At 39.3% G+C, this 25,490-nt stretch overlaps 2 protein-coding genes across 2 annotated transcripts in view; one reads left to right on the forward strand and one right to left on the reverse strand.

Moving 5' to 3' along the window:
- Window positions 1-8,998, forward strand: part of sh3kbp1 (SH3-domain kinase binding protein 1) — a 245,343-nt gene extending 236,345 nt beyond the window's left edge. The window contains exons 15-18 of the mRNA XM_072260725.1: window positions 794-940; window positions 5,161-5,411; window positions 6,507-6,570; window positions 8,582-8,998. Coding sequence (XP_072116826.1) covers window positions 794-940; window positions 5,161-5,411; window positions 6,507-6,570; window positions 8,582-8,623 — 504 coding nt within the window. The 3' untranslated portion in view covers window positions 8,624-8,998. The remainder of the gene's footprint in view (window positions 1-793; window positions 941-5,160; window positions 5,412-6,506; window positions 6,571-8,581) is intronic.
- LOC140199140 (eukaryotic translation initiation factor 1A, X-chromosomal) overlaps window positions 6,560-25,490 on the reverse strand; it is a 31,336-nt gene continuing 12,405 nt past the window's right edge. The window contains exons 3-7 of the mRNA XM_072260726.1: window positions 13,106-13,209; window positions 11,744-11,794; window positions 10,627-10,708; window positions 10,442-10,533; window positions 6,560-9,605 (exon numbers count right to left, since the gene is read on the reverse strand). Coding sequence (XP_072116827.1) covers window positions 9,600-9,605; window positions 10,442-10,533; window positions 10,627-10,708; window positions 11,744-11,794; window positions 13,106-13,209 — 335 coding nt within the window. The 3' untranslated portion in view covers window positions 6,560-9,599. The remainder of the gene's footprint in view (window positions 9,606-10,441; window positions 10,534-10,626; window positions 10,709-11,743; window positions 11,795-13,105; window positions 13,210-25,490) is intronic.

Below are 25,490 nucleotides of genomic sequence, written 5' to 3' on the forward strand. Positions count from 1 at the left end.
GCTGTGATAGTGTCGTGGTAACTGATGTGCTACCCTGGATCCTTGCCAGTTCCTAATCTGGTAATAAAAGGCTGGTATCAGTAAACATGACCATGAAATGTTGGAATGCAGTGCTTAAAAATCAACTTCAGTCATTAATGTCCTTTAAAGGAAACCTGTAGGCCAAATCAAGACTAGTCTGTATCCGACTGCAATCCCACACTTGTAAATGCCTTGAGAAGTTACAATCTAAAAACTGTTCTGCAGTTGACTACTTTCTCATGGTAACGAGGCATGGGTATTAAATGCTGACCTTGATAATGCTATATAAACAAGTGTGAAGTAAAACATTGAGATCTTGCACCTAATCTTGCAATTATGAATTGCAATGTTGTATTTTCACACCCTCTATCGAGCTGAATATAGACTTCAAAAATATGAACAAAAGCCATGTTTTGTTTCCATTACACATGAGCTAACAAATCTCGCCTTCCAATTTGACAGATTGTTGTTGCTGCATTTCACAGCAACAAATCTGCAGAAGCAGATTTTCATTTGAACTTGCACTTTCAATCCATAATATGAAAGGAGCTACTTGAAAGATAAATTTCGGAAAGGTAGTTTATCTTAAGAGAGAAATTGCAGGGAAAAAGAGTATTTGCAAAAGATTATTAAGTTAATACAGAGGTTACACACCTGAAAATATTCAATAGTCAGGCTTCATGTTCTGATTAGATTTGTTTTGAATTATGATCAATTCTGATTTCTCTGAGCAACTATTGCTTAATTTTTTTTATTCTTCTTTCCCTTACAGCCATCACTTTCTAGCCCTGATTACTTGGACTCACCAGTTTCACAAGAGGATGAAAGAGAAGAGCAAGGGAGAACAGAATTTGATTCCAACACGGCAAAAGTAAAAGATGTCATAAAGAAAGCTCCCAGACCCATCCCTTTGTTACCAGTGAGTTAACTAGAGCTGTTTTTTCAGTTGTACAAATAGGTAATGTTAAAATGTGGACTAAAAGAACTTTTCCAAAGAAATCATCTTATTATATCACTGATAATGTGAACTGAGAGAGAGAAGCTTAACAGTGTAAATAGTGCAGAGAACACAGTAACTGTAAACTGGGAGTGAGGAGCTAAGAATGCACTGTGAACAGTATAAAGTACGGACCAACACAAGGCACCTCATAGATTCCGTGAGAACTGCAAGAATTCATAAATCTGTAAAAGCTTTTAAGTGAAAAATGAGTGATTAGCTGGGGAAGAGGAGCAAAGGCTGTCCTAGCTGCTATATCGTGCTGTTTTAGATTGTGGCAACGTACACAAAATTCTAGAAGAACTCAGCAGGCCAGGCAGCATCTATGGAAAAGAGTACAGTCAACATTTCTGGCCAAGACCCTTCGGCAAGACCGTTCTGAAGGGTTTCAGCTCGAAACGTCGACTGTACTCTTTTCCATTGATGCTGCCTGGCCTCCTGAGTTCCTCCAGCATTTTGTGTGTGTTGCTTGGATTTCCAGCAACTGCAGATTTTCTCATTTGTGAAAGTTGTGGCAAATCTGTTATATGATCATGTTGCTTGGATTTCCAGCATCTGCAGATCTTCTCTTGTTTGTGAAAGTTGTGGCAAATCTGTTATATGATCGTGGAACACAGTCTGATATTACAATGTAATTGTCCTCATATATTTTACCCTAATGCTGCACCTTACCTCCAACACTTTCAGGAGTGGAGCTCAGCATCAGAATTAATAGGAAACTGTTTACTTTACCTTATATTCTTGTTATTACCATTGGGGAACAGATGTAGGAGCCTGAAGATCCACTCTCCAATGATTCCCTCTGCCGTCAGGTTTCTGAATGGTCCATGAGCACAACCTTTTTGCATTATTTATATTTGTAATTTATATAATTTTGCTGCAAAACAACAAATTCCACTTCATTTAAGTCAGTGGTAGTAAACCTGATTGAGTCTGCAGTGACTGCATTTCAGAAGCAAGGCCGTTAGTTGCCAAGTTGCATAATGCAGATGTTGTTTGTGTGTCTGAGCTCTGAGAAGCTTCTTGCCATTATTATTTCACAAGTATATAAAAGAAAAGGCTTTATTATCAGCATCAGCAAGAGTTAACATCCTCTAACAACCTTAACCTTGGCACCTCTCAGACACCAATAAAAAAATGCCATCACTTTCAATGCAGCAAAACGGCCTTTGGTTGGGTGGGGGGGGGGGAGTGGAGTCTGTTTGAAGATGAAGAATGAAGACCTCAGAATTGGCACAATATTCCTGGTTGCTCGTAGTGGAGGAAGAACATCCATAATATCATCTCGTACATTGTGATTGTTTACAGGATGTTCAACTTCGCAGTTTTTGCTTTTATCTGTTTACATAATGGAAGGCATTTTTTAAATGCCGGATTTGATTAACCTGATGGAGGTTGCACCAAAACAATGGATGTATGATCTTTAATTTTCACTCTGTCTTGGATTATTCATCATTGAAATCTAATTTGTGTGATGGCCACTTAGGGAAGTATACTCTTGAAATAGATTTCATCAAATAGGAAAGAGAACAATTGTTGGAATTAAGCTGAATTTGGCACAGCAGATCAGGTGGTACTAGAGCGAGGTAGCACAAGATCAAAGAAAACTAGAAAGAATGATAACTTAAAAAGAGAATTTTGCAACTCTGAACAGGATATTTTGAATGCAGTGACAAGATGAGAAATGAGTTTAGAGATTGAAGCTGTAATCTCTGCAAATAAGAGTAAACTCACGTTAATTGAAGAGGAAAAGGGCATTAGCGAAAGAATGATGGCTAGAATATGCAGATTGGACAATTTTTTTTTAAATAAGGTGTAATAATAGTACAAGATTTTGATTGGATTTCTTAAGTATATAAATAAATAATGCAAAGATTATGACAGACCAGATTGCAATCTGTTTGACTTCAGTAAAGGGAAAGGTACTGTTGAAGACACAGATTGTCTGCAGAAGGACTTAGACTGAGGAAAGAGGCAATGAAATGGCAGATGGCATAGTGTAGGGAAGTGCATGGTCATGCACTTTGGCAGAAAGAATAAAGGCATGGACTGTTTTCTAAATGGGGAGAACATTCAATAATCAGAAGTGCAAGGGGACTTGAGAGTCCTTCTGCGGGTTGGTTCAGTAAGAAGGCTAAAGCAATGTTAGCATTCATTTCATGAGGACTAGATTACAAAAGCAAGTGTGGAAATCAAGGATCCAATTGCACAAGAAAGCATCGAGGCCAAGTTCCTGAAACTTATTGATTAGTTGGAGCTAATCATTGACTTCAGGTGGAGGAAACCCAAGGTCTATGAACCAGTCCTCATTGGAGGATCAGAGGTGGAGAGGGTCAGCAACTTTAAATTCCTCAGTGTTGCTATTTCTGAGGTCCTGTCCCAGGCCCAGCATGCAAGTGCAATTACAAAGAAAGCAGGGCAGTGCCTCTACTTCCTGGTTCGGCATGACATCTAAAACTTAGCCAAACGAGCGGAGAGTATATTGACTGGCTGCATTGCAGCCAGTATGGAAACACCAATGTCCCTGAACAGAAAATCCTACAAAAAGTAGTGGGTACTGGCCAGTCTCTCATGGGTAAAGCCCTCCCCACCATTGAGCACATACGGACAAAACATTGTCGCAGGAAAGCACCATCCATCATCACCCCCACAACATGCTCTCTTCTGCTGCCATCAGGAAGAAGGTGCAGGAGCCTTATGACTCACACCACCAGGTTCAGGAACAGTTATTACCCTTAACCACCAGAAGGGGATAACTTCACTTCTTCAATGAAATGTTCCCACAACCTACCAATGCACTTTCAAGGATTCATCAAAAACATGAGATTACATTTATTGCTTATTTATTACTACTTTTAACATTTGCACAGTTCATGTCTTTTGTTGCTTTTATAATTATTATTCTAGCATGGATTTATTGAGTATGTCTGCAAGAAAATGAATCGCAGGGTTGTATATGTTGACATATGTGTACTTTCATAATAAATTTACTTTGAACTTGGAAAGATGTAATGCAGAGGTTTTATAAGGTATTGGTCAGACCATACTTGGAAGTACTGTGAGCAGTTTTGGGCCCCTTATCTAAGAAAAGATGTGCTGCCATCGGAGAGGGTTCACAGGAGGTTCACCAAAACTCCAGGAATGGAAGGGAGTATTTCATGGCTCTGAACCTGTACTCAACTTGTCTTGAAGAATGAGGGACGAATCTCATTGAAACATTAAATATTTAAAGTGGAGGTGTAGAAGATGTTTCCTATAGTGGGGGAGTCTAAAACCAGAGGACTGATTCTCAGAATTGAGGGATACCCATTTAGAACAGAAATGAGGGAAAAAATTCTTTAGCGAGAGGATGGTGAATCTGTGGAATTAATTGCCAGATGGCTTGTACAGGCCAAGTATATTTAAGACAGAAATTGATAGGTTCTTGATTAATCAGGGTGTCAAAGGTTATGGGGAGACAGCAGGAGAATAGACTTGAGAGGGAGAATAAATCAGCCACAATCAAATGGCGGAGCGCTTGATGGGCCAAAAGACCAAGTTCTGTTCCTATGTCTTACCATTTTTAATTAAATGATGGCATAGTCCAAGGATGCTAAAAGAGTATCCAATATACATATTGGCTATTATAATATGCCCCCAAGTATATACTGATAACAGACTGGAAATGAAGAGATACAATTGAAAACCATCAGCTTAGTTCTCACTGAATTCAGCCATTTCATTCCTGCTATGGTGCTTTTTGTGTAACTTCTCAATGACCAAGATAAAAACTGGAATTCAGTAAAATCTATTTAAAAATTTGCCTTATTTTTCTAGATGGTGTTTTAATATGTCCATTTCCACTATATAATGCTATGAAGTAAGAGTTGGTAGCAAATTGTATTTGGACATCTGATCTTGCACTGAAAGACCAGAATACCATTTCATAATAGTGTTTTTTGGAAGGTATGTCCCAAAAATAGGAGAATGCTATTAATTTCAAACTGTTTCTGCAGTTAAATGTTTGATCTGATTGTAATTTTATCCATACCTTTGTAAATATTGTAGGTGGTTTCATTGCAGATTATCTCCTGTAGCAACTTGAGCAATTTCATTAAATTATACAGTATTCGTTTGACTTTTTAATACTTGAATTGTCCTAGGCATCTGACAAAGCGTTGCCACCAAAACCAGGAGTTGCAATTTTGCCCTCTGGAAGTAACGCACATGCATCAATGGGCCATGCATTCCATCACAATCTCACCTCTGCGGGAGGACAGAGGCCAAACTTGCCGGTACAGTACAATACTGATCTGAAGCCAAAGAGTGACAAGAATCAGGATCCAATTGAAGAAGTGAAAGCACAAGTGAAGGAATTGAGAAGTTTTATTGAAATGATGAAGTCTCAGCATAAGTAAGTGGCCTTTTATCTGTTGGGTACCAACTGCAGACTTGCAACCCAGGAAACCATTAATTGTACCTTTTTGAAATTTGTAGTCATTGGATATAGTAGCTGTTTGAACATTGATGTCTAAGCTTAAAATTTTATTTCCCTCTCTTCCATACCCTTTGAACACTTGGGGAAATTGGTTGAATAAATGGCTCTGCCCATGAATAAATGTTCTGGCTCTAAGTAGCTCTCCAAGTATGGCTCTATAATTTCAGCCTTTTGTCACAATACTTGCTTCATCTTAAAAGCTCCCTTTACTTTGCTATTTACATCCAGACAATATTTCTTCAAAACTGTCAGGTTGTCAGAAGAACGGACAAGCTAAGTAGAAGAAAATAAAAAGCCCTGCTGATGGTTTAATCCAGAATTAATCTTCTCTATTATCTAGTAGCCTGTTTACTCAAATGACAAATCGAGTGTATACCACCAAGCAATATTTCCTGGAAATAGCCTTGGCTGTAATTTCCGATAGCCAAAGGCATCACTACCCTAAAAATTGAACAAAAATTTCCCAGCTCCATAACGACACATACAATTCTTCAAAGTACAACTGTCAGCTCAAGAGTTGCAGTCGAAAAAAATAAAGTTTGCCCACCAATTTTTATCTAGGGCTTTGATACAGAACTGATGTTATTTTGCAAAAGAAAAATCATAAGCCAACCTTTATTTGTCTTTAATTCTGTTTTTTCTGACCACTTTGATCAATGATAGCATTTTCCACCATACCCTCAGTTCACAATATCATATCATCTATATGAACTTAAAATTTTACCAATGAATACAGAAAAAAATCTAAAGTCTCAAAACTGGATATTTACTAGTGTTAGACCTTTCTGGTTATTGCATGGTGGTGGATATTCAGCAAAATGTTAACATAACTAATATTGTACATCTGTTAGTGGGTTTGTTAGATTAGTACATTAGCTTAAACTTGTTACTGTAACCACAATTTATATTGGACACCAATCTGAAGACTGGGTCACTTTCCTCTCAACTTCAACATTATTTCCCGTCTTTTGACTGTTTCAAAACTGAAATGTTGCTTCTTCATTTTTGCAGAAAAGAGATTACACAGTTAATGAATGAATTAGATGAAGAAAAGAAGATTCGTATTTCATTACAAGTGAGTTGTGTCTTTAATTAGTACCACTGTGGGATCATCAAGGTTCATTATATGCTTGCAGCATAAATATATCAAAGTATGAGTAGCTCAAACATTTCACATGTAGAGATAATAAAGAATAGTTACGATACTGAATGACAGACATAATATGGTGAACATTATTCATAATTCTAAGAATACCTAAAAGCATTTGCCTGATCATTACACACACCTTTCTGGGATTTTGCTTTGTAATTTGGCTAATCTTTTTCAATGTTGATCCTTAAAAAAAAAGGCTGCAAAATATTTTGCAACTTCTTGAGGTCACGAACATTGAGACTAGGAATCCTGCCACAAAGAAAGATTTTCTATTTATATACCATAACCGTGCATCTTAAAATTCTGTACACTTCATGTCCTTCAAGCCTCCTCTGCTAGACCAGAAAACAGAGCCAGTCTCCCATTGTAATTGCACTGGAGAAAATGCAGGAAATTCAGCAATCACATCCTTTCTGTAGAACTCCTGCTATCGCCAGTACTTTATCTTCAGCACAGAAATAGGCCCTTTGACGTAATTTCTCCAGGCTGACCAAGCTAGTCCTACATACCCATTTCCTCTCCTTGTATGTTTGAATATCTTTTAAGTATTGTAAGTACTTGTCTCTACAACTTCCTCTGACAGTTCACTCTGTATCCACTCCGCTTGTGGATAAAGTTGTTCAAGTCACCTTAAACCAGACTCCCATACCTTGGGAAAAAGACTGATCATCCATCTTTGTTTCTGCTTTACTCCCAAGTTATAGTTATTAGATCCCCAGGGACTTGGCAGCAGAACCACTGTTGCCATAACTATCTTTTTCAGGAGACCTTAAACTAAGTCTCAGGGAGACAAAAGAAAAATCCTACAGCACTTGTCATAGGAGAACAGAGTATTCCTTGACAATAGTTCTGTTCACTACAGTCTCTAAAATACCATTTTGTTGTTTGGAAATAGCACATAAAATTTTCTAATTTGGTTAACACTGAACAGATTTCACATCCTCTTTGATCTGTTTGATCCTTATAAGTGCAGAAAGTAGTTCCCAGCCTAATGGCTCAGTATACCATTTGCTATATATAGACCACAGGGTTGAAGAGCAAGTTTACAAACCAGTATCTTTGCAATTGCACTCTTCATTATACGGTTTTCTCCCACATCTAGCAACATCTGAGGCTTTCCATCAGTAAAATAGAGAAACTTAGCAGTGACAGGATGGTGCTCTAGTTTTGTTAAAACATGGAACATATGGGCCCAGTGCTAAGCTAGGATGCCTCCCTGTCTTATTATCAAACCTTTGCAGTACAATATCATATTGCCAAAGATCTAAAAGGGTAAATTTTCATAATGACTTTGCAAAATGTTTTCATGCTTAAATGATCTGACTTAAAATTGCAGTTGTTTGCACCTCCTCCCCTAAAAGAAAGCTTTCTGTATTTACTGCCATTGATTCATTTCCTCACTATTTCGGAGATGCAAACTGAAGTTTATATACAATCTTTTGCAACTATGGTATATGGATGTAACATGGAATATTACCCAGATCTGATAATGTAACTGCAAGGGTTTGCAGCTTAAATTGGACTATTAGTATATATAATAGTCCATTGCAGGCATAACTGATTAGATTTTGTTGGTGATAATACTTTATTTTTCTAGCACCTGGCACACCTTATTAAGTTTCCACATATTTCCATTGACCACCTGAAATCAGCACCTTGGTGTCTACTGTAAAATAATTAAGAGCACCAAACATGAAAATAAATTCTCCATTTAGGAGAATACCTTTGCACATACCAACTTTAATTTTTTTCCCCTACCTGTCTATCCTGATCTCCACAGAACATAAGAGTCCCTCAAATTAACCCCAATGCACAATATCCAATGAGCATTTTCTGTCTTGAAGAGGTTAAGGCAAAACTTACCTAATATTCTTTTTCAATTTATGAGAAATTGAATTAAAGGATGTTAAGAAAGCTGATTTTTAATTTGCAGATGGAAGTGGAAGGAATTAAGAAAGCACTTCAATCAAAATGATTGGTTATTACCTGGAGAAAATGCTGCAGATACATCTCCGATAGCTCCAAGGACTTAAGTTATGATGCAGCCAAATTCAGTTTGTGCCAAATTAATTGAACTTTTTCTTTCCCCTGCATCTTTTATAAACAGGTTTTCATTTTTTGTAATGCAAAAAACTGTTGTTCACATGGTAACTGCAGAATGATTTTAGTGTTTTCCTAATACTAAATGCACTGACGTCTAAAATGGCTAATGCTATAGGCTTATATATACATTTATGTATGTATATGCATGTGTGAACACACACTTGCAAAGTAATTCAGACGCAAACAACCCCATGCTGGTACCTATTTGATGCTATTTTTCAATAAAGAATGTAATGTTTGATTGCCAGTACATGCCTGATTTTTGTTGTCCTTTTGAAATATGTAGGAATGGGAGTAGTAAGAATATTCTTCCAATTAAATTAACTGACAAATGTACTTTTGCAGGAATGAATTAACGGATTTAGACCTGTAATTCAGACTGACAATAGCAAGAATTTGATGAAAATTAAGTAAATACTATTTTCCCCTATACCCTTCATGATTACTCATGGTGCAAGAAAATAGCATACTTAATTTTGACACTGGTTTCAGAGTCTCAGACAAGCCATGTCTCAAAGCAACACTATGGAAAACTGACACAAGCTATGTTGTATTACTACTCATCCATGACTCAGAAACCAGATCTATGAGATTTAACATTTTATTGGAAAGGATTGCACTTCCTAACAAACTTCACACCAAATTCTTTCATGTACTTTTGACTGAAGAATATAAATACACTAAAACATAGATTTTTTAAACAAATTGCTGCAGAATGACTTTAAGATACATTAAGCATTAACAAATCAACTCATCCACACAGAATGTTCATGTCCAATCCAAAAAAAAAGGAATTCACTTCAAAAAGGAAGCTTGGTACAAGTTTGGAATCCAAATTCAATCCCAATTTAGATCTGTAACAAAAATAAAAGATATTATTAACCACAGAAGCAAATATTACACAGTGTTAGTGCATCAATGACATCTGTAGGGTTTGTTTCCAATCAACCCATTTGGTCCCAATCCACCAGTTTTAAGCAGATGTATAGGTGGGACCAGAACTGAAGAACAGCCTACAACTTTGATTTCCTTTGCCCAGTTTTCATCCAAGAAATCAAACAATCATTGGAATTTAGAATGAAAAATGATCTTACTGAACAAGAACCCAAGGGAGATCAACACAGGATATTTTCTCTTGTGATTATCCAGAGCTCGGATGGCATACTTTCAGAGTAAGGATTGATAAGAATCAAGAGAAATGAGTTTCTTCTCTCGTAACATAGTGAATCTTTGGAATTCTTCACAACTATTTACACAAATTTTTGGACTATAGGGGACAGGTAGAAATTGAAGCTGATGCCAAGATCAGTTCATTTCTTCATCATGTTGAATGAAGACAGCACAGGAACCAGAGTCTATTCCTTCTCTAGAAAGGAGCAAACCTAATGTATCCTTAACTTCACCCTTTCACAGCTATTTAGATCTGAAATGCACTTCTTTCAAGGTGTGGATGCCAAAGTTAAATACAATAGATAAAGTATGACTATGACAATCCAAATTAACCAAAGTCAGATTTAGCTGCCATTTCTTCTGCTTGCAAACCACCCACCACCATTATACTATCAATTAAATTGCAATAGTCTCTTGGCTTCTACATTTAAGTGAATTTGGCTGCTACTTCATGCAAAGCAAAGTTGGCATCAAGACTAGGAGCATTCCCTGGAAATATTAACATATATCCCATACTCACATCATCAATATCTTCATCATCATCTCCAATATCATCAAACTGGATTTCATCATCATCACCAGGCCCAAAGGTATCAGTCTCATTGATTTTGGCTGAGGTCATCAGGAGAGATTTAAAAGAAAACGGTCAATTTCAATTTGAAAATTTAGGTATGGTGAGAATTTAATTATAAAAGCAATCCATACCATGTTCTGGAAGTTCACCATATGCTTTCAAACTTCTGGCTTCATCTGCATTGTATTTCAAGATGACATCAGCCTTGTTATCCTTTAGAAGTGACAAGAAAATAATTTATTTTGAATAAAATGCAAGTATCAGACAACCAAACAATGCAAGAATATTACCATTTTCAGGCAAAGTTAAGCAAACAACTTCAATTCTCTTTTAAAGCACCTTGTGCAACAATGAAGCTTCAGATCTGATTTCTGTAAGCTGCACACACAGGTTGTTTGGTGGAAGATGCAATAACAAGAGTTAATTATTTTCACTGGTACCAGTTCATGAAGTGCACAACTACTATTCAAACTTCATCTAGGCTTCAGGAAAACTGCTCCAAGAGCCTACCTGCCTGTTGGATGCTGCTGGAACCAGGATTCAGCACCATTGCCTCTTGCTCATCAGCAAAAGCAGGGAACATTACTGGAAGATAGGCCTTATCCTGGCATCCAAAGCATAATAAGGATTGCTGGAAATCTACCCAGTTATACCCTGTTGCAGAGAGGTTCATAAAAGTGGGAAAATGACACACAAAACCAAAACGGGAGTGATACATGCTATTAAAAATACCATGCAAAAATAAAGCTGCTGAGTGACCAGAAGGGGATCTTTTGCACAAGAGCAAGAGATCAAAGAAAATTCCTTAAAAGGTGCAGGGTGGCTTAAAAAAAAGTCAAAGCTCTTCTTCATTAAAAATTATTATCCACTAGTGTGGAGATGAAGTGGGATCTCAAGAGGTACATCAATTTCCTTGAAAGAATCAAGGAACATTTCTAATGAATAACTCTCAACATTTCTAATGAACTAACTTTTCCTTGTTACCCAAAAATAATTAATTTATATTCTTATATTGCAAAACATAATGATTGCCACAAGTCATCTTTGACACTTTGACATTGGATTAAATGTCTTTTGAGTACAATGAACAACACCAACTACTTGCAACCAAAATTTCATGTATGTAGAAGGTCAAACTTTCAATGAAATTCAATGAACATTCAGTATATTCTATAATACACACTATAAAATTCGTAAATTCAATAATTCTTTCCTTGGAAAGGGTTTATAATTGAGGGAAAAATTTACCTGGTAATCTCTCAATCCAACCAATATAATGTCTGATGTATTTATCCAAACCTGAAACAGATAATACTTGAGTCACTCCTCAACTTAGTTAATATTTTACCTTCAAAATCCAGATACATTTGCACAATTCAAAGAGGTAATTCATGACAAACAACATTTAAGCATTCAAAGTGCAAGAGCCTTAGGTGTACATCACACAATTCTATAATGAACTTGCTTTGGGATAGAAGGATTTTACATTGGCCTAGAACTAATAGGCAGCATTGTACATGGATCGATGGGACAACTGATGGAATATATTTTTAACACTACCAGGAAGAACAGATGATAACAAGTTCTAAGCATTGAAACCAGTGTTGCTACACGCAAAAGAAAACTAGTCAGAAATGCAAACAAAATCTAGAAAGATAGTGGCACGTTTGGTCACAGCAGCCTCTCCAGGTCCAATAAATGGTGCAAATGTGTGTCTTAAATATGTTTCTTGTGATTGCAAGACCGTGCTGGACATTGGTAATATAAAATAATGCAAGTCTGGATCATTGGAGAGACCAACGGCAGGGGAGCTGCACGGCCCTGGTTGTTGTGTGGACCAGGCCCTCATGCCATGGCATCACTTGTTACAGCCACTTGGGGAAGAGGCACCAGGGGTGGTACCCGAAAAAACAGGTGCAGTGGGTGCATTGGAATCCTCGCTGGGTTTGGGGCTGGCCCCTGCAGGCAGGTTCTCCCATCTGTACTACTCTCCAGTATTCGCTTCCTGGAAGACAAATTGGGTTGGCTTTGTCTGCGGCTGACAAAACCCCATGCCCAGTGTGAAAGGCAGCACTGCTGCGTACTTGCAGAAATGTGGCTCCAGGACATCCCATACACCACCAATCTTCAGGCTATGCCACTTGGGGCTTGTGCTAACATTTTTTGTGACTGTATGTACTGTGTTTTGCACCTTGGCCATGGAGAAACTGTTTCTTTTAATCTGCATGGTTGGATGACAATTAAACCAAACTGAAAATGAACCTTAAAGTACAATTCACTGCAATAAAAGCTGAATGACAAAAAGAATCAGTTGCTACTTCAATACAGTATGACAAGATTTTTCAAACTGCACTGCACTAGTCTATGAAAAAGGAAATTGTGATTTTGGAAGATTTGAAACTTTCATGGGAGATTCCTCTTTAAAACTGAAAAAGCATTTTATAATTCAATTTAAATGTCCTTAAATGTGAAGTTGTAACTGGCATAAATGACAAAAGTCTACTAGCTGGTGTAAAGGGTTATCAATACCTCTAACTTTCAGCTTGATTAACCGCGCTATTACCTGACGGGATGGGATCTGAAACAAAAAAAAAATCAAAGGGTCGTCACCTTCTTTCTCAGCTTCCCTCGAATATGACAGAGCCTCTTTGCACCATCAAAACACATGGCTTCCAAACGGCCATTTCCCAACATCTTTATCACCTGGGCATATTCTGAAAGCCAAAACAGATAATGCATTCATTTCAACCAAAAGTACGAGCTTTCATTTAAAGTCAAACTCTGCAGCCATGGAAAACCAGAGGAGAGGGTGCTTAATGGTCAGCAACAACAATAGATGAAGGACCCATTTCTGTACTGTATGACTATCACTTCTATTATTTGAATAATCTGTTGTATATTCATGCTGGAAGGTCAGAACTTATCTTGCTCAATGCCAAGATATCTCCACAAAAACACTTGTCTGAGCTGTGCTGGCCTTAATCACAATCCACCACAGACTGTTTCCAGGCTTCCGGTGGAAATTACCCAGCACACCAGAGTGAAACAAGCAGCATAATGCAGAGGCAGGGAGGGTCACTGATTCTGGGTCAATATAATGTCTACCCCATCGCCTTACCCAAAAGAGGCCACCTCAGCTGGAGTGTTTAGATTTTCCATTAAATTTCAGTCTCTGGAACGGGGTTTGAACTCACAACTTTCTGACAATATTAAATCCAGTGAGTACAGCTACTGACATTACTCATTAAGCTATCTGACAACTGCTGCAAAAGGAAGACAGTTGAGTGATTGAGATTAACTTGTCTGTCGGTGTGCAGAGTATAAGTGGTCTTCCCTTTAAAACTCAGTTGAGTGATTGAGATTAACTTGTCTGTCAGCGTGCAGGGTATAAGTGGTCTTCCCTTTAAAACAGAAGATGAAAGTACAATAGTTTATCCTGGAGTCCATTATCCAATTTGGCAACGAAAATCTAAATTTTTAAAAAATCCTGATTTGGAGCAGGAAAAATGTTTTCATAAAGCTGTTGGAATGCAGAAAATATCTTACAATTGAGCACAAGAGCCTTTAACACGGTTAGATTGGACTGTATTATTGTTATTTTCCATGTAATTTAACTTCATTATAATTGCTTGTATTTTTCTAGTTATCCACACATGCAGGATCCTTGTCTGGTTGGCTGCCAGTGACTAGTGGTGTTCTGCGGGGTCAGTGTCGGGACCCCTTCTTTTTATGCTGTATATAAGTGATTTAGATGATGGAATAGATGGCTTTGCTAACAAGTTTGCAAATGATACCAAGATCAGTGGAGGGGCAGGAGACTGCAGAATGACTCAAGATTAGGAGAATGGGCAGGAGAGTAGCAAATGAAGTACAATATTGGAAAATGCATAGTCATACACTTTGGCAGTAGAAATAAATGTACAGACTATTTTCTAAAGGGGGAGAAAATCCAACAATCTTAAGATGCAAAGGGACTTGGGAGTCCTTGTGCAGAACACCCTAGAAGTTAACTTGCAGGTTGAGTTTGTAGCGAAGGCGGCAAATGCAATGTTGGCATTCATTTCAAGAGATCTAAGATACAAGAGCAGGGATGTGATGCTAAGGCTTTATAAGGCACTGGTGAGACCTCACCTTGAGGTACTGTGATCAGTTTTGGGCTCCTCATCTAAAAGATGTGCTGGCACTGGAAAGGGTCCAGAGGTGGCTCACAAGGATGATTTCAGGAATGAAAAGGGTTATTATAGGAGGATTGTTTGATGGCTCTGGGTCTGTACTCACTGGAATTTAGAAGGATAAGGAGGGGGATCTTCATTGAAACCTTTCGAATGTTGAAAAGCCTAGGCAGTAGATGTGGAAAGGATGCACACAGCCTCAGAATAGAAGGGTGTCCATTTAAAACAGATGCAGAGAAATTTCTTTAGCCAGAGGTTGGTGAATTTGTTGCCAAATGCACCTGTGGAGGCCAGGTCATTGGGTGTATTTAAGGCACAGATTGATAGGTTCTTGATTGGACACAGCATCAAAGGTTACAGGGAGAAGGCCAGAGAATGGGGTTGAGGAGGGGAAAAAAGGATCAGCCTCTGAATGGCAGAGCACATCGATGGGCTGAATGGCCCAATTCTGCTCCTAGTCTTATGGTTTTGTGTAATTGTTCAGTGCGCTTCTTAGTGGTTACAGTTCCTCTATGCTTTCTGGAAACTCTTGGTTGTAGTTGCAGGTATCACATTATTTATATGAGGCTATCTTATTGGTTAACTGATATCTATGGAAAATTCAATGGAAATAGCAATCTGGTGTTAAAAAAAAATCACCCTTTGTTCTCTTCTCTGTTACTCGAGTCTGTCTCTCTTCCCCACCCACGCTTCATCTTTTTACCGTTTCATTCTTTTAACATTTAATAAACGATCATAAGCAACAAGTTTCATGCCTTATGGCACACATATTTAAAAGGAGGTACGACCTTCTTCCTTTGGTTCCTAATCACCTAAGAGATTACCTAGTTCTTGTTTTAATACACCATCAAGTATGAAGGAAAACTATTACGTTTTGCTATTCTGGAAAAAGTGAGATCTGCATTAAAATTAACACTGTACTCAAATTAACTTCCTACCCTGTGGAATCCCTAAGAAACCTTCCAAATGTCATCCAGTTCTTAAAAAAACTTGTTTGCACTCCTACGTTTTTTGACACAACCAATGATTTTTGAAGTGCTGTCTAAGTGATAAAAAGTACTAATTAAGTGTTAAATAAGATGATATTGAGACAATGGCCAATGTTTTGAAGCCACCTACAGAAAAAGGGGAGTTGAATCTCCAGTTGTTATGTGATCAGCTGATTGAGGGTTGAGTTCTTGACTGAATAAAACATTTCAATTTGATGAGATTAATGAAAAAATCCTGATGAAATATAGCATCAATGTCGACTCTTAATGAAATCTGGCTCTTACGTGATAATGTGAAGGTATATGATAAGACCCAGTTAATATCTTTAGGAAGAGAAATAATTGGCTGCACATTAGCAGTATTATCACAGATAAGGAAAAACCAGCATACAAAATTGAAAAAGACCTGTAAGTTTAAGCAAACACATGGTCAGTTGGAAAATATAATTCATGAATCTGCTGGATGAGTGAAAAAGTTAATTGAACAAGTAGAAAATGAAGGGGAAAACTGATAACCCACATAAACAGTATGACAGAGACAGTAAGAAGTCTAAACAGCAAATCTGCATTAGATGAATGACTGAAAAAACACAAGTATAATCAATTCACAGCACATTGTATGGAGCTTTCAAGTAAACTGAAGCAGTGTCATAAAGCACAGCAGGGACCTCAAGTGGACAGTCCCCTGCACATCCTCCAAGACACCGCATCCGAACTCTGAGGAACTACAGCAGTCATGACAAGGACTCTACAGCGACCTCTAGCGACTCAGTGAGGATGACATGAAGAAACAATAGGATTGGCAGCAATGTCATGGCTTGCCCCAATAAAGACCAAGGAAGTGAAGATAGAACTGACGAAAGGAGACAAGATGGCTTTTCATCAACCACCTGAACTGGAAGAGATTGATAAATAGTCCAAAGTTCAATATCCTAAAAATGTTTGAAGACCTGGGCTGAGCTTCAATGTATTAAAAACATATACAATCTGCACACACATGAAGGCACCCAAATTTTGGCTACTATGTTGTCTTCTCAGCAAATCAGGCAATTGACATGGAGGGAGAACATAAACAAATTATGCAAGGCGGTTGCAATGTTAAGAGGAAGAACAGATCCCAATACAGACTGACTGGAGAAAGTGGTTGATTGCAAGCAAAGTTATGTCCGAAGATGCTTCTGAATATGAGGACAGCATGGTTAAGTTACGCAGGGATTCCAGTAATAAAGTTAAGAGAGGACTCTGTATATGGTCTCTTGAAGTCAACTTTTGAGGATGGCTTGAAAGCAGATATGGCCAAAATGATGAAGCTACCAATCACATGGAACAAGATAATTGAAATCTGAATGAGATCATTACAGGTGGGTCACCTGTTGATCAACAGTCACTGACCATGGGTCAACAGTTATTGCTTGCTAGTCAATAGCCAACATTCAGCAACAACTGGAATTCATTGTGTACTGCAGCAACCTCAGTCCCAGCAATACTCCAATGCCAATCCCCCAGAACAAAATGTCATTTGTTAAAAGGGATATTGGGCTAGACTTTGTTGGCATTGGAAACAAAGTCTACAGGAACAAACACAACAAGTTTTATTCTCTACCCCACAAATGCTGGGAGATCCTGATCTGATCAACAGTTTCAACAAGCAAGCCCTTCCCTGCAGTCCCTGCTTGCCCTGAAAGAGCAAAAACCAAATGGCTTATGTTAACTTACTAATTGGTAATGAATATGCTGAATTCTTGTTAGACTATGATGACCATAACTCTGCAAGGATAATAACAGCCCATGAAGATGCAAATTATTACAAAAAAATATAATACTGAGCCCAAATTTGATTCTGTACACCAATGGGTTTTCAACAACTGAGAGAGGAATTTGACTAACTGGATGGACCATTACTTCTGAAACTGAACCGCTGGTATCAGGAAACATGGCTCCTGGTACCTCTGTGCCACAGGCAGAACGGAAAGCTCTGGTTGAAGCCCGTTAAGGTGGCAGAAAGATCAGCTAATATCTACATCCATTCTCAATACGTTTTTGAAGTTGTTCATGCTTTCAGAAATTTAGAGGCAAAGGAAATTCCTTACAGCCGTAGGAACCCCAATTAAGAATAGCCACCTAGCACAAGAACTCATGGATGATAAACAACTGCCACCAGGAGCGGCTGCATCAAAATGCAATACCCACTACAAAATGACTACAATGGAAAGCTTTGGAAATGTACTCATGGATCAAGTTGTGAAAAAGGGCAGTACCGGAAGGGGTAAAAGGAATACTGAGAACACATGCAGCGAACCCAACAACTGAAAAGATGGAAACGAAGCTGGACACACAAGATATTCGAGAGATGGAAGCTCAATGCTCTAACCAGGAAAAGTGGTTCTGGATGGAGAATGGTGGGAGGTTAAACAATGATGAAGCATGGAGATACAGCACTAGTCATAGATGAGTAACTCCAACTACAGTGCTCTCTTACTGGCACAGATGATACACTCCCTCGCACATGTTGGAGTGGACAAGATGCAGAGGAATCCAAAGTTTGGGGCACAACTCAACAAACGTTTGAAAGATGCATGACATGCCAGGGAACAAATCCTGGAGCAGTAGAAAAACTACCACAATTAAATGCTTCTGCCCAGCTGGTCCTTTTTTTTTATTTAAAAAGGGTACTAGGCCACTGCCACATACAGCAAAATCTCTGATCAAGGACTATATTCCGAGATGAGCATTGCTGTGTCAAAATCAACTCTGGCCAAGGAGCAGTGTTTATCAGGAATTATGCTGACTGATGAACACTGAATGGTCCTTGCATTGTCCACATTACCCAGAGTCATCCGGACAAGTCAAACGAATGAATGGAATCAAACAACGACCAAGTTAGCACGAGGAAGGCTGCATGACCTACAGCTCTTCCTGTGGTCATATGTAGCACTGAGCAATCCCAGACAAGAAAACTAAACCAAGTCCATTCAATATAGTAATAGACTGCCAGGAGCTCTTGATCATAGAGAGACTAACGTAACCATCAAAGCTACAGATGGGGGGGGTGCTATAGTAGTCTGATAGACTGACCTCTACCTTGCGGAGGCCCAACAACGGTCAGACACCTCCTCTTACTTGCCCCTCAACAGGATCCCACTAGGAGCACCAGGCCTTTGTTTCCCGCACCACCACCCTTATTCATTCTGGGGCCTCCCACCCACTGCTTCAACCTGCACCTACCCAAGATCCACAAACCTGTCATTGTTTCTACCAACTGATCTATCAGCATATATTGACTCAGTTTTATCCCCCCGCCCATCCATGACACTTCACATCCTCTTGATCTTTTCAAAGATTTCAAGTTCCCTGGCCCTCAGCATCTTATTTTCACTATGAGCGTCCAGTCCTTCTACACCTCCATCCACCAGGAAAGCCTCAAAGCTCTCAGTTTCTTTCTGGACACCAGACCCAACCAGTTCCCCTTCTCCACCACACTCCTGTGTCTGGTGGAACTTGTCCTCACCCTCAATAATTTCTCCTTTGGCTCCCCCCATTTCCATCAAACAAAAGGCGTAGCCACGGGCGCTCAGATGGCTCCCACCATGCCAGCTTTTTTGTCGGCTACGTGGAACAGTCTATATTCCCAGTCTACAATGGTGCCACTCTTCAACTTTTCCTACGCTACATCGATGACTGCATTGGTGCTGCTTCCTGCACCCATGTGGCGCCTGTCGACTCTGGCCATCTCTGGAGACAGCTTATCTACTGATGTCCATTATAAATCCACAGACTCTTACAGCTACCTGGACAATACCTCTTCCATACGACCATAAGATACAGGAGGAGTAGGCCATTCAGCCCATCAAGTCTACTCCATCATTCAATCATGGGCTGATCCAATTCTTCCAGTCATCCCCACTCCCCTGCCTTCTCCCCATAGCCTTTGATGCCCTGGCTAATCGAGAACCTACCTATCTCTGCCTTAAATAGACACAAAGACTTGGCCTCCACAGCCGCTTGTGGCAACAAGTTCCACAGATTTACCAACCTCTGACTGAAGTAATTTCTCTGCATCTCTGTTCTAAACGGATGTCCTTCAGTCCTGAAGTCGTGCCCTCTTGTCCTAGACACCCCTACCATGCTAAATAACTTGGCCATATCTAATCTGTTCAGGCTTTTTAACATTCGGAATGTTTCTATGAGAATCCTCCTCATTCTCCTGAACTCCAGGGAATACAACCCAAGAGCTGCCAGACATTCCTCATACGGTAACCCTTTCATTCCTGGATTCATTCTCGTAATTCTTCTCTGAACCCTCGCCAATGTCAGTATATCCCAAAACTGCACACAATACTCCAAGTGTGGTCTCAACGAGTGCTTTATAGAACCTCAGCATCACATCCCTGCTCTTATAAATTCTACACCTCTAGAAATGAATGCCAACATTGCATTCACCTTCTTCACTGCCGACTCAACCTAGGGGTTAACCTTTAGGTTATCCTGCACAAGGACTCCAAGTCCCTTTGCATCTCTGCATTTTGAATTCTCTCTCCATCTAAATAATAGTTTGTCCATTTATTTCTTCCAGCAAAGTGCAGGACCATACACTTTCCAACATTGTATTTCATTTGCCACTTCTTTGCCCATTCCCCTAAACTATCTAAGTCTCTCTGCAGGCTCTCTGTTTCCTCAACACTACCCGCTCCTCTACCTATCTTCGTATCATCGGCAAATTTAGCAAATTGACAGATCTATTAATCCCATAGTCCAAAACGTAAAAAGCAGCGGTTCCAAGACCGACCCCTGTGGAACTGCACTGGTAACCAGCCAGAATAGGATCTCTTTATTCCCACTCTCGGTTTTCTGCCAATCAGTCAATGATCCACCCATGCTAGTAACTTCCCTAAAATTCCATGGGCTCTTATTTTGCTAAGCAGACTCAAGTGCAACACCTTGTCAAAGGCCTTCTGAAAATCCAAGTACACCACGTCTACTGTATCTCCTTTGTCTACCCTGCTTGTCATTTCCTCAAAAAAATTGCAGTAGGTTTGTCAGGCAGGATTTTCCTTTCAGGAAACTATGCTTGCTTTCACCTATCTTGTTATGTGCCTCCAGGTACTCCGTAATCTCATCCCTAAGAATTGTGTCAACTTCCCAACCACTGATGTCACACCAATAGGTCTATTGTTTCCTTTCTGCTGCCTCCCATCATTCTTAAATAGCTGAGTAACATTTGCAATTTTCCAGTCATCTGGTACAATGCCAGAATCTATCGATTCTTGAAAGATCGCTGTTAATGCCTCTGCAATCTCTCCAGCTACTTCCTTCAGAACCCAAGGGTGCATTCCATCAGGTCCAGGAGATTTATCCACCCTCAGACCATTAAGCTTCCTGAGCACCTTCTAAGTCATAATTTTCACTGTATATACTTCACTTCCCTGACACTCTTGAATGCCTGGTATACTGCAGATGCCTTCCACTGTGAGACTGATGCAAAATACGCATTCATTTCCTCTGCACCTCTCATTACAATATCTCCAGCGTCATTTTCTACCGGTCCTATATCTCCCCTCAAACTTACTTTTACCCTTATATACTTCAAAAAGCTTTTAGTATCTTCTTTGAAATTAGTCGCCAGCCTCCTTTCATAATTCATCTTTTCCTTCCTAATGACCTTCTTAGTTTCCCTCTGCAAGTTTTTAAAAGTTTCTCAATCCTCTACCCTTCCCACTAGCTTTGGATTCCTTGTATGTCCTCTCTTTTGCATTTACTTTGGCTTGAATTCACTTGTCAGCCACAGTAGTGTCCTTCTTCCATTCAAAAATTTCTTCTTATTTGGAATGTATCTGTCTTGCACTTCACTAATTTTTCACAGAAACTCTAGCCATTCCTGCTGTCCTTCTGCTAGTGTCCCTTTCCAGTCAACTTTGTCTAGTTCCCCTCTCATGCCTTTGAAATTTCCTTTATTCCACTGAAATACTGACACATTGGATTTTAGTTTCTCCTTCTCAAATTCCAAAGCAAACTCGATCATACTGTGATCACTGTTCCCTAAGGGTTCCTTAACCTTAAACTCTCTTATCAGCTCTGGATGATTGCACAACACCCAATCCAGCATAGTGGGCTCAATAACAAGCTGCTCTAAAAAGCCATCCCTTAGACATTCTACAAATTCTCTCAAGGTCCAGTACTGACCTGGTTTTCCCAATCAACCTGCATGTTAAAATCCCCGACGATTATCATGACATTGCCCTTCTCACATTTTTTTTAATCTCCTGATGTACTTTGCAATCCATATCCCACCCTCTATTCACTCCCTTGGAAATTTTCATGTTTTATTGTTTTACAACATTGAATCACAGTGGATTTAAATTTGGCTTCTTTGACACTGATCAACTGAAAAAGACTCTTTCATGTCAAAGTGAAAACAGATCTCTGCAAAATGATCTAAATTAATTAGAAATATAAAACACAAAGTAACTGACTGCATAAGTATTCACCTGTTTCAAGTCAGTATTCAGTAGATGCATCTTAGGGAGCAATTACAGCCTTGAGTCTGTGTGGACAGGTCTCTATCAGCTTTGCACATCTGGACACTGCAATTGCTTTATCTCTGTCAAATTGCATGGGGATCATGATTGAATAGCCCTTTTCAAGTCCAGCCACAGATTCTCAAATGGATTGAAGTCTGGACTCTGACTTGGCCACTCCAGGACTATAATTTTGTTGTTTTTAAGCCATTCCTGTGTAGCTTTGAGTTTATGCTTGGGATCACTGTCTCGCTGGAAAACAGATCTTCTCCCAAGTTGCAGTTTTCTTGCAGACTGTAGCTGGTTTTTCTCCAGGATTTTCCTGAATTCTGCTGCATTCATTTTACACTCTAACTTCACAATTTTGGTTTCAATCAGACCACAGAACCTTCTTACAGCTGATTTTAGAGTCGCCCACATGCCTTCTGGCAAACTCTAGCTGAGATTTCATGCCAGTTTTGTTTTCCCCAACAGTGGCTTTCTCTTAGATACCCTCCCATTAAGTTGTGACTGGTGAAGCACCCAGGCAACAGTTGTTGTATACAGTCGCTCCCATCTCAGCCACTGAAGCTTGTCACAAGTCTCTTGGTGACCTCGCACACTAGCCCCCTTCTTGCACGGTCACTCAGTTTTTGAGGACAGACTGCACTAGGCAGATTTACAGCTGTACCATTTTGTTTCCATTTCTTAATGATTAACTTAGCTGTACTCCAAGGCATGTTCAGCGACTTGGAAATTTTCTTGTATCCATCTCCTGACTTGCCCTTTTCAATAACCTTTTTGCGGAGTTGCTTGGAATGTTCTTGTGTCTTCATGGTGTAGATTTTGCCAGGATACTGACTCACCAGCAGCTGGACCTTCCAGATCCAGGTGTATTTTTACTACAATTATTTAAAACACCTCGACTGCACACAAGTCTCCAAAAACAGATCTCCATTAACTAATTATGTGACTTCTAAAACCGCTGGCTGCACCAATAATGATATGGTGTGTCACATTAAGGATGGGGTCGGGGGGGGGTGGAGAGAGGGGGTGAATACTTATGCAATCAATTATTTTGTCTTTTATATTTGTAATTAATTTAGACGGCTTTGTAGAGATCTGTTTTACTTTGATAGACAAGAATCTTCTGTTGATCAGGGTCAAATAAAAAAGCCTAATTAAATCCACTGAGATTCAGTGTTGTAAAACAATAAATCATGAAAGCTTTGGGGGGGGGGGGGGAGGGGAGAGAAGAAGAATGAAGAATGCTTTTCACAGGAACTGTACCTGACGAGTTTGAAGACATTAACTGATTTGATTAACCATACTTGTAAACAAACAGCTAGAATAAATCAATCTTATGGATGGGATTTCTTTGACTGGATTCAACTAAGTCTAGGAAGTTGAGAGTCATAATATTTGCCCTGATATGCATTATAATTTACATTTTTTTTATTTGTATCAAGGTAATTGGTATGGCTGCTCAAACTCACTTAAGTGCCTACTTACAAAAATAATCTACCTAGCATTGATGGAACTTTAGAAACATCCTTTGATATTTCCACAACTTAGGAATTTTTGATCTTGTACCCAACATAGGTACCACAAGCTTTTCTGCTTGAATTTTTAGATGTAATAATTCTAAATATGTGATTCAGAATCAAAAGGAGGGAATGTTGGACTGGACTTTATAATTGCTATTTTTCTTGAGTTTGACTTTCTAATGCTTGTTTGTTTTTTTTATATATAGTTACCTACATGTAATTGTTTAGCATGTTTTATTATAGTTGTAGTTCCTCTTTTTGCCAGAAACTCTTGGTTGTAGTTGTGGGTATCACATTACAGTGGATTCTGGTTAATTGTGCCATTGGGGCAGCTGTTTATTTGGTACACAATGCCACTTAATTGGGGCAGGAGTCTGTTCAAAGGTGCATTTAATGTCAGAGAAATGTATACAATATACATCCTGAGATGCTTTTTCTTCGCAACCATCTATGAAAACAGAGCCGTGCCCCAAAGAATGAACAACAGTTAAATGTTAGAACCCCAAAGACCCCCAGTTCCCCTCCCTCCCACGGGCAAGCAACGATCCATCCTTCCCCTACCAGCAAAAAAAAAGCATCGGCACCCACCACCAAGCACTCAAGCATGCAGCAAAGACACAGACTTGCAGTACTCCAAAGTACTCCATTTCACCCGGTATTCAACATACCATGGGCTTTCTCTCTCCCCCTAATAAGGTATGGGAGAAAGATGTCTCCATTTCACAGCAAGAGGGAAGACATAGCAAAAAAAACTCGCTGGTTTACAATGTCACACAGTATCTAACTAGCGGCAGACACGTGCTCTTCACCAGACGCAACAGGGCAGCTTTTAAAATAGCTTTGGTTGCGTTTGCAAGTGATCAAAAAGTAGTGATTTTTGTCACTGATGGTGGGAAGTAAGTAGTAAGACAATTCACTGCGATTTCAATCATTTAGGCTTGAAGATGCCAGAAACAGGCAAGAACGAAAATGAAATAATTTCAGCACTTCAATGAGGATCTACAAAGAATTTGAAAGTATCAACAATCAATTTGAATGTTACAATGAAAATGAAGATTTGGAGGATGCAATCATCAATAGCATTCTATGAAGGCAGTCCACTATCCACACTGACTTTGTTCATTTACAGTCAATCAAAAGAACACAACAGCATACAGGTATACTGGGTGAAAAAGACCATAAAACCACAAGATATAGGAGAAGTATATTCGGCCCACTGAGTCTGCTCTGCCATTCAATCATGGGCTGATCCAATTCTTCCAGTCATCCCTACTCCCCTACCTTCTCCCCATACTGTTTGATGCCCTGGCTAATCAAGACCCTATCTATCTCTGATTTAAATGCACCCAATGACTTGGCCTCCAAAGCCGCTCATGGCAACTAATTCCACAGATTTACCACCCTCTGACCAAAGTTATTTCTCCACATCACTGTTCTAAATAGACGTCTTTCAATCCTGAAGTCGTGCCCTCTTGTCCTAGACTCCCCTGCCATGTCAAATAACTTTGCCATGTCTTACCTGTTCAGGCCTTTTAACATTCGGAATGTTTCTATGAGATCCCCCCTCATTCTCCTGAACTCCAGGGAATACAGCCCGAGAGCTGCCAGAAGTTCCTCATATGGTAACCCTTTCATTCCGGGAATCATTCTTGTGAATCTTCTCTAAACCCTCTCCAATGTCAGTATATCCTTTCTAAAATAAGAAGCCTAAAACTGCACACAATACTCCAAGTGTGGTCTCACTAGTGCCTTATAGAGCCTCAACATCACATCTCTGCTCTTATATTCTATAC

Source organism: Mobula birostris, chromosome 6 (genome assembly GCF_030028105.1).
Source record: "Mobula birostris isolate sMobBir1 chromosome 6, sMobBir1.hap1, whole genome shotgun sequence".
NCBI classification, from domain to species: domain Eukaryota; kingdom Metazoa; phylum Chordata; class Chondrichthyes; order Myliobatiformes; family Myliobatidae; genus Mobula; species Mobula birostris.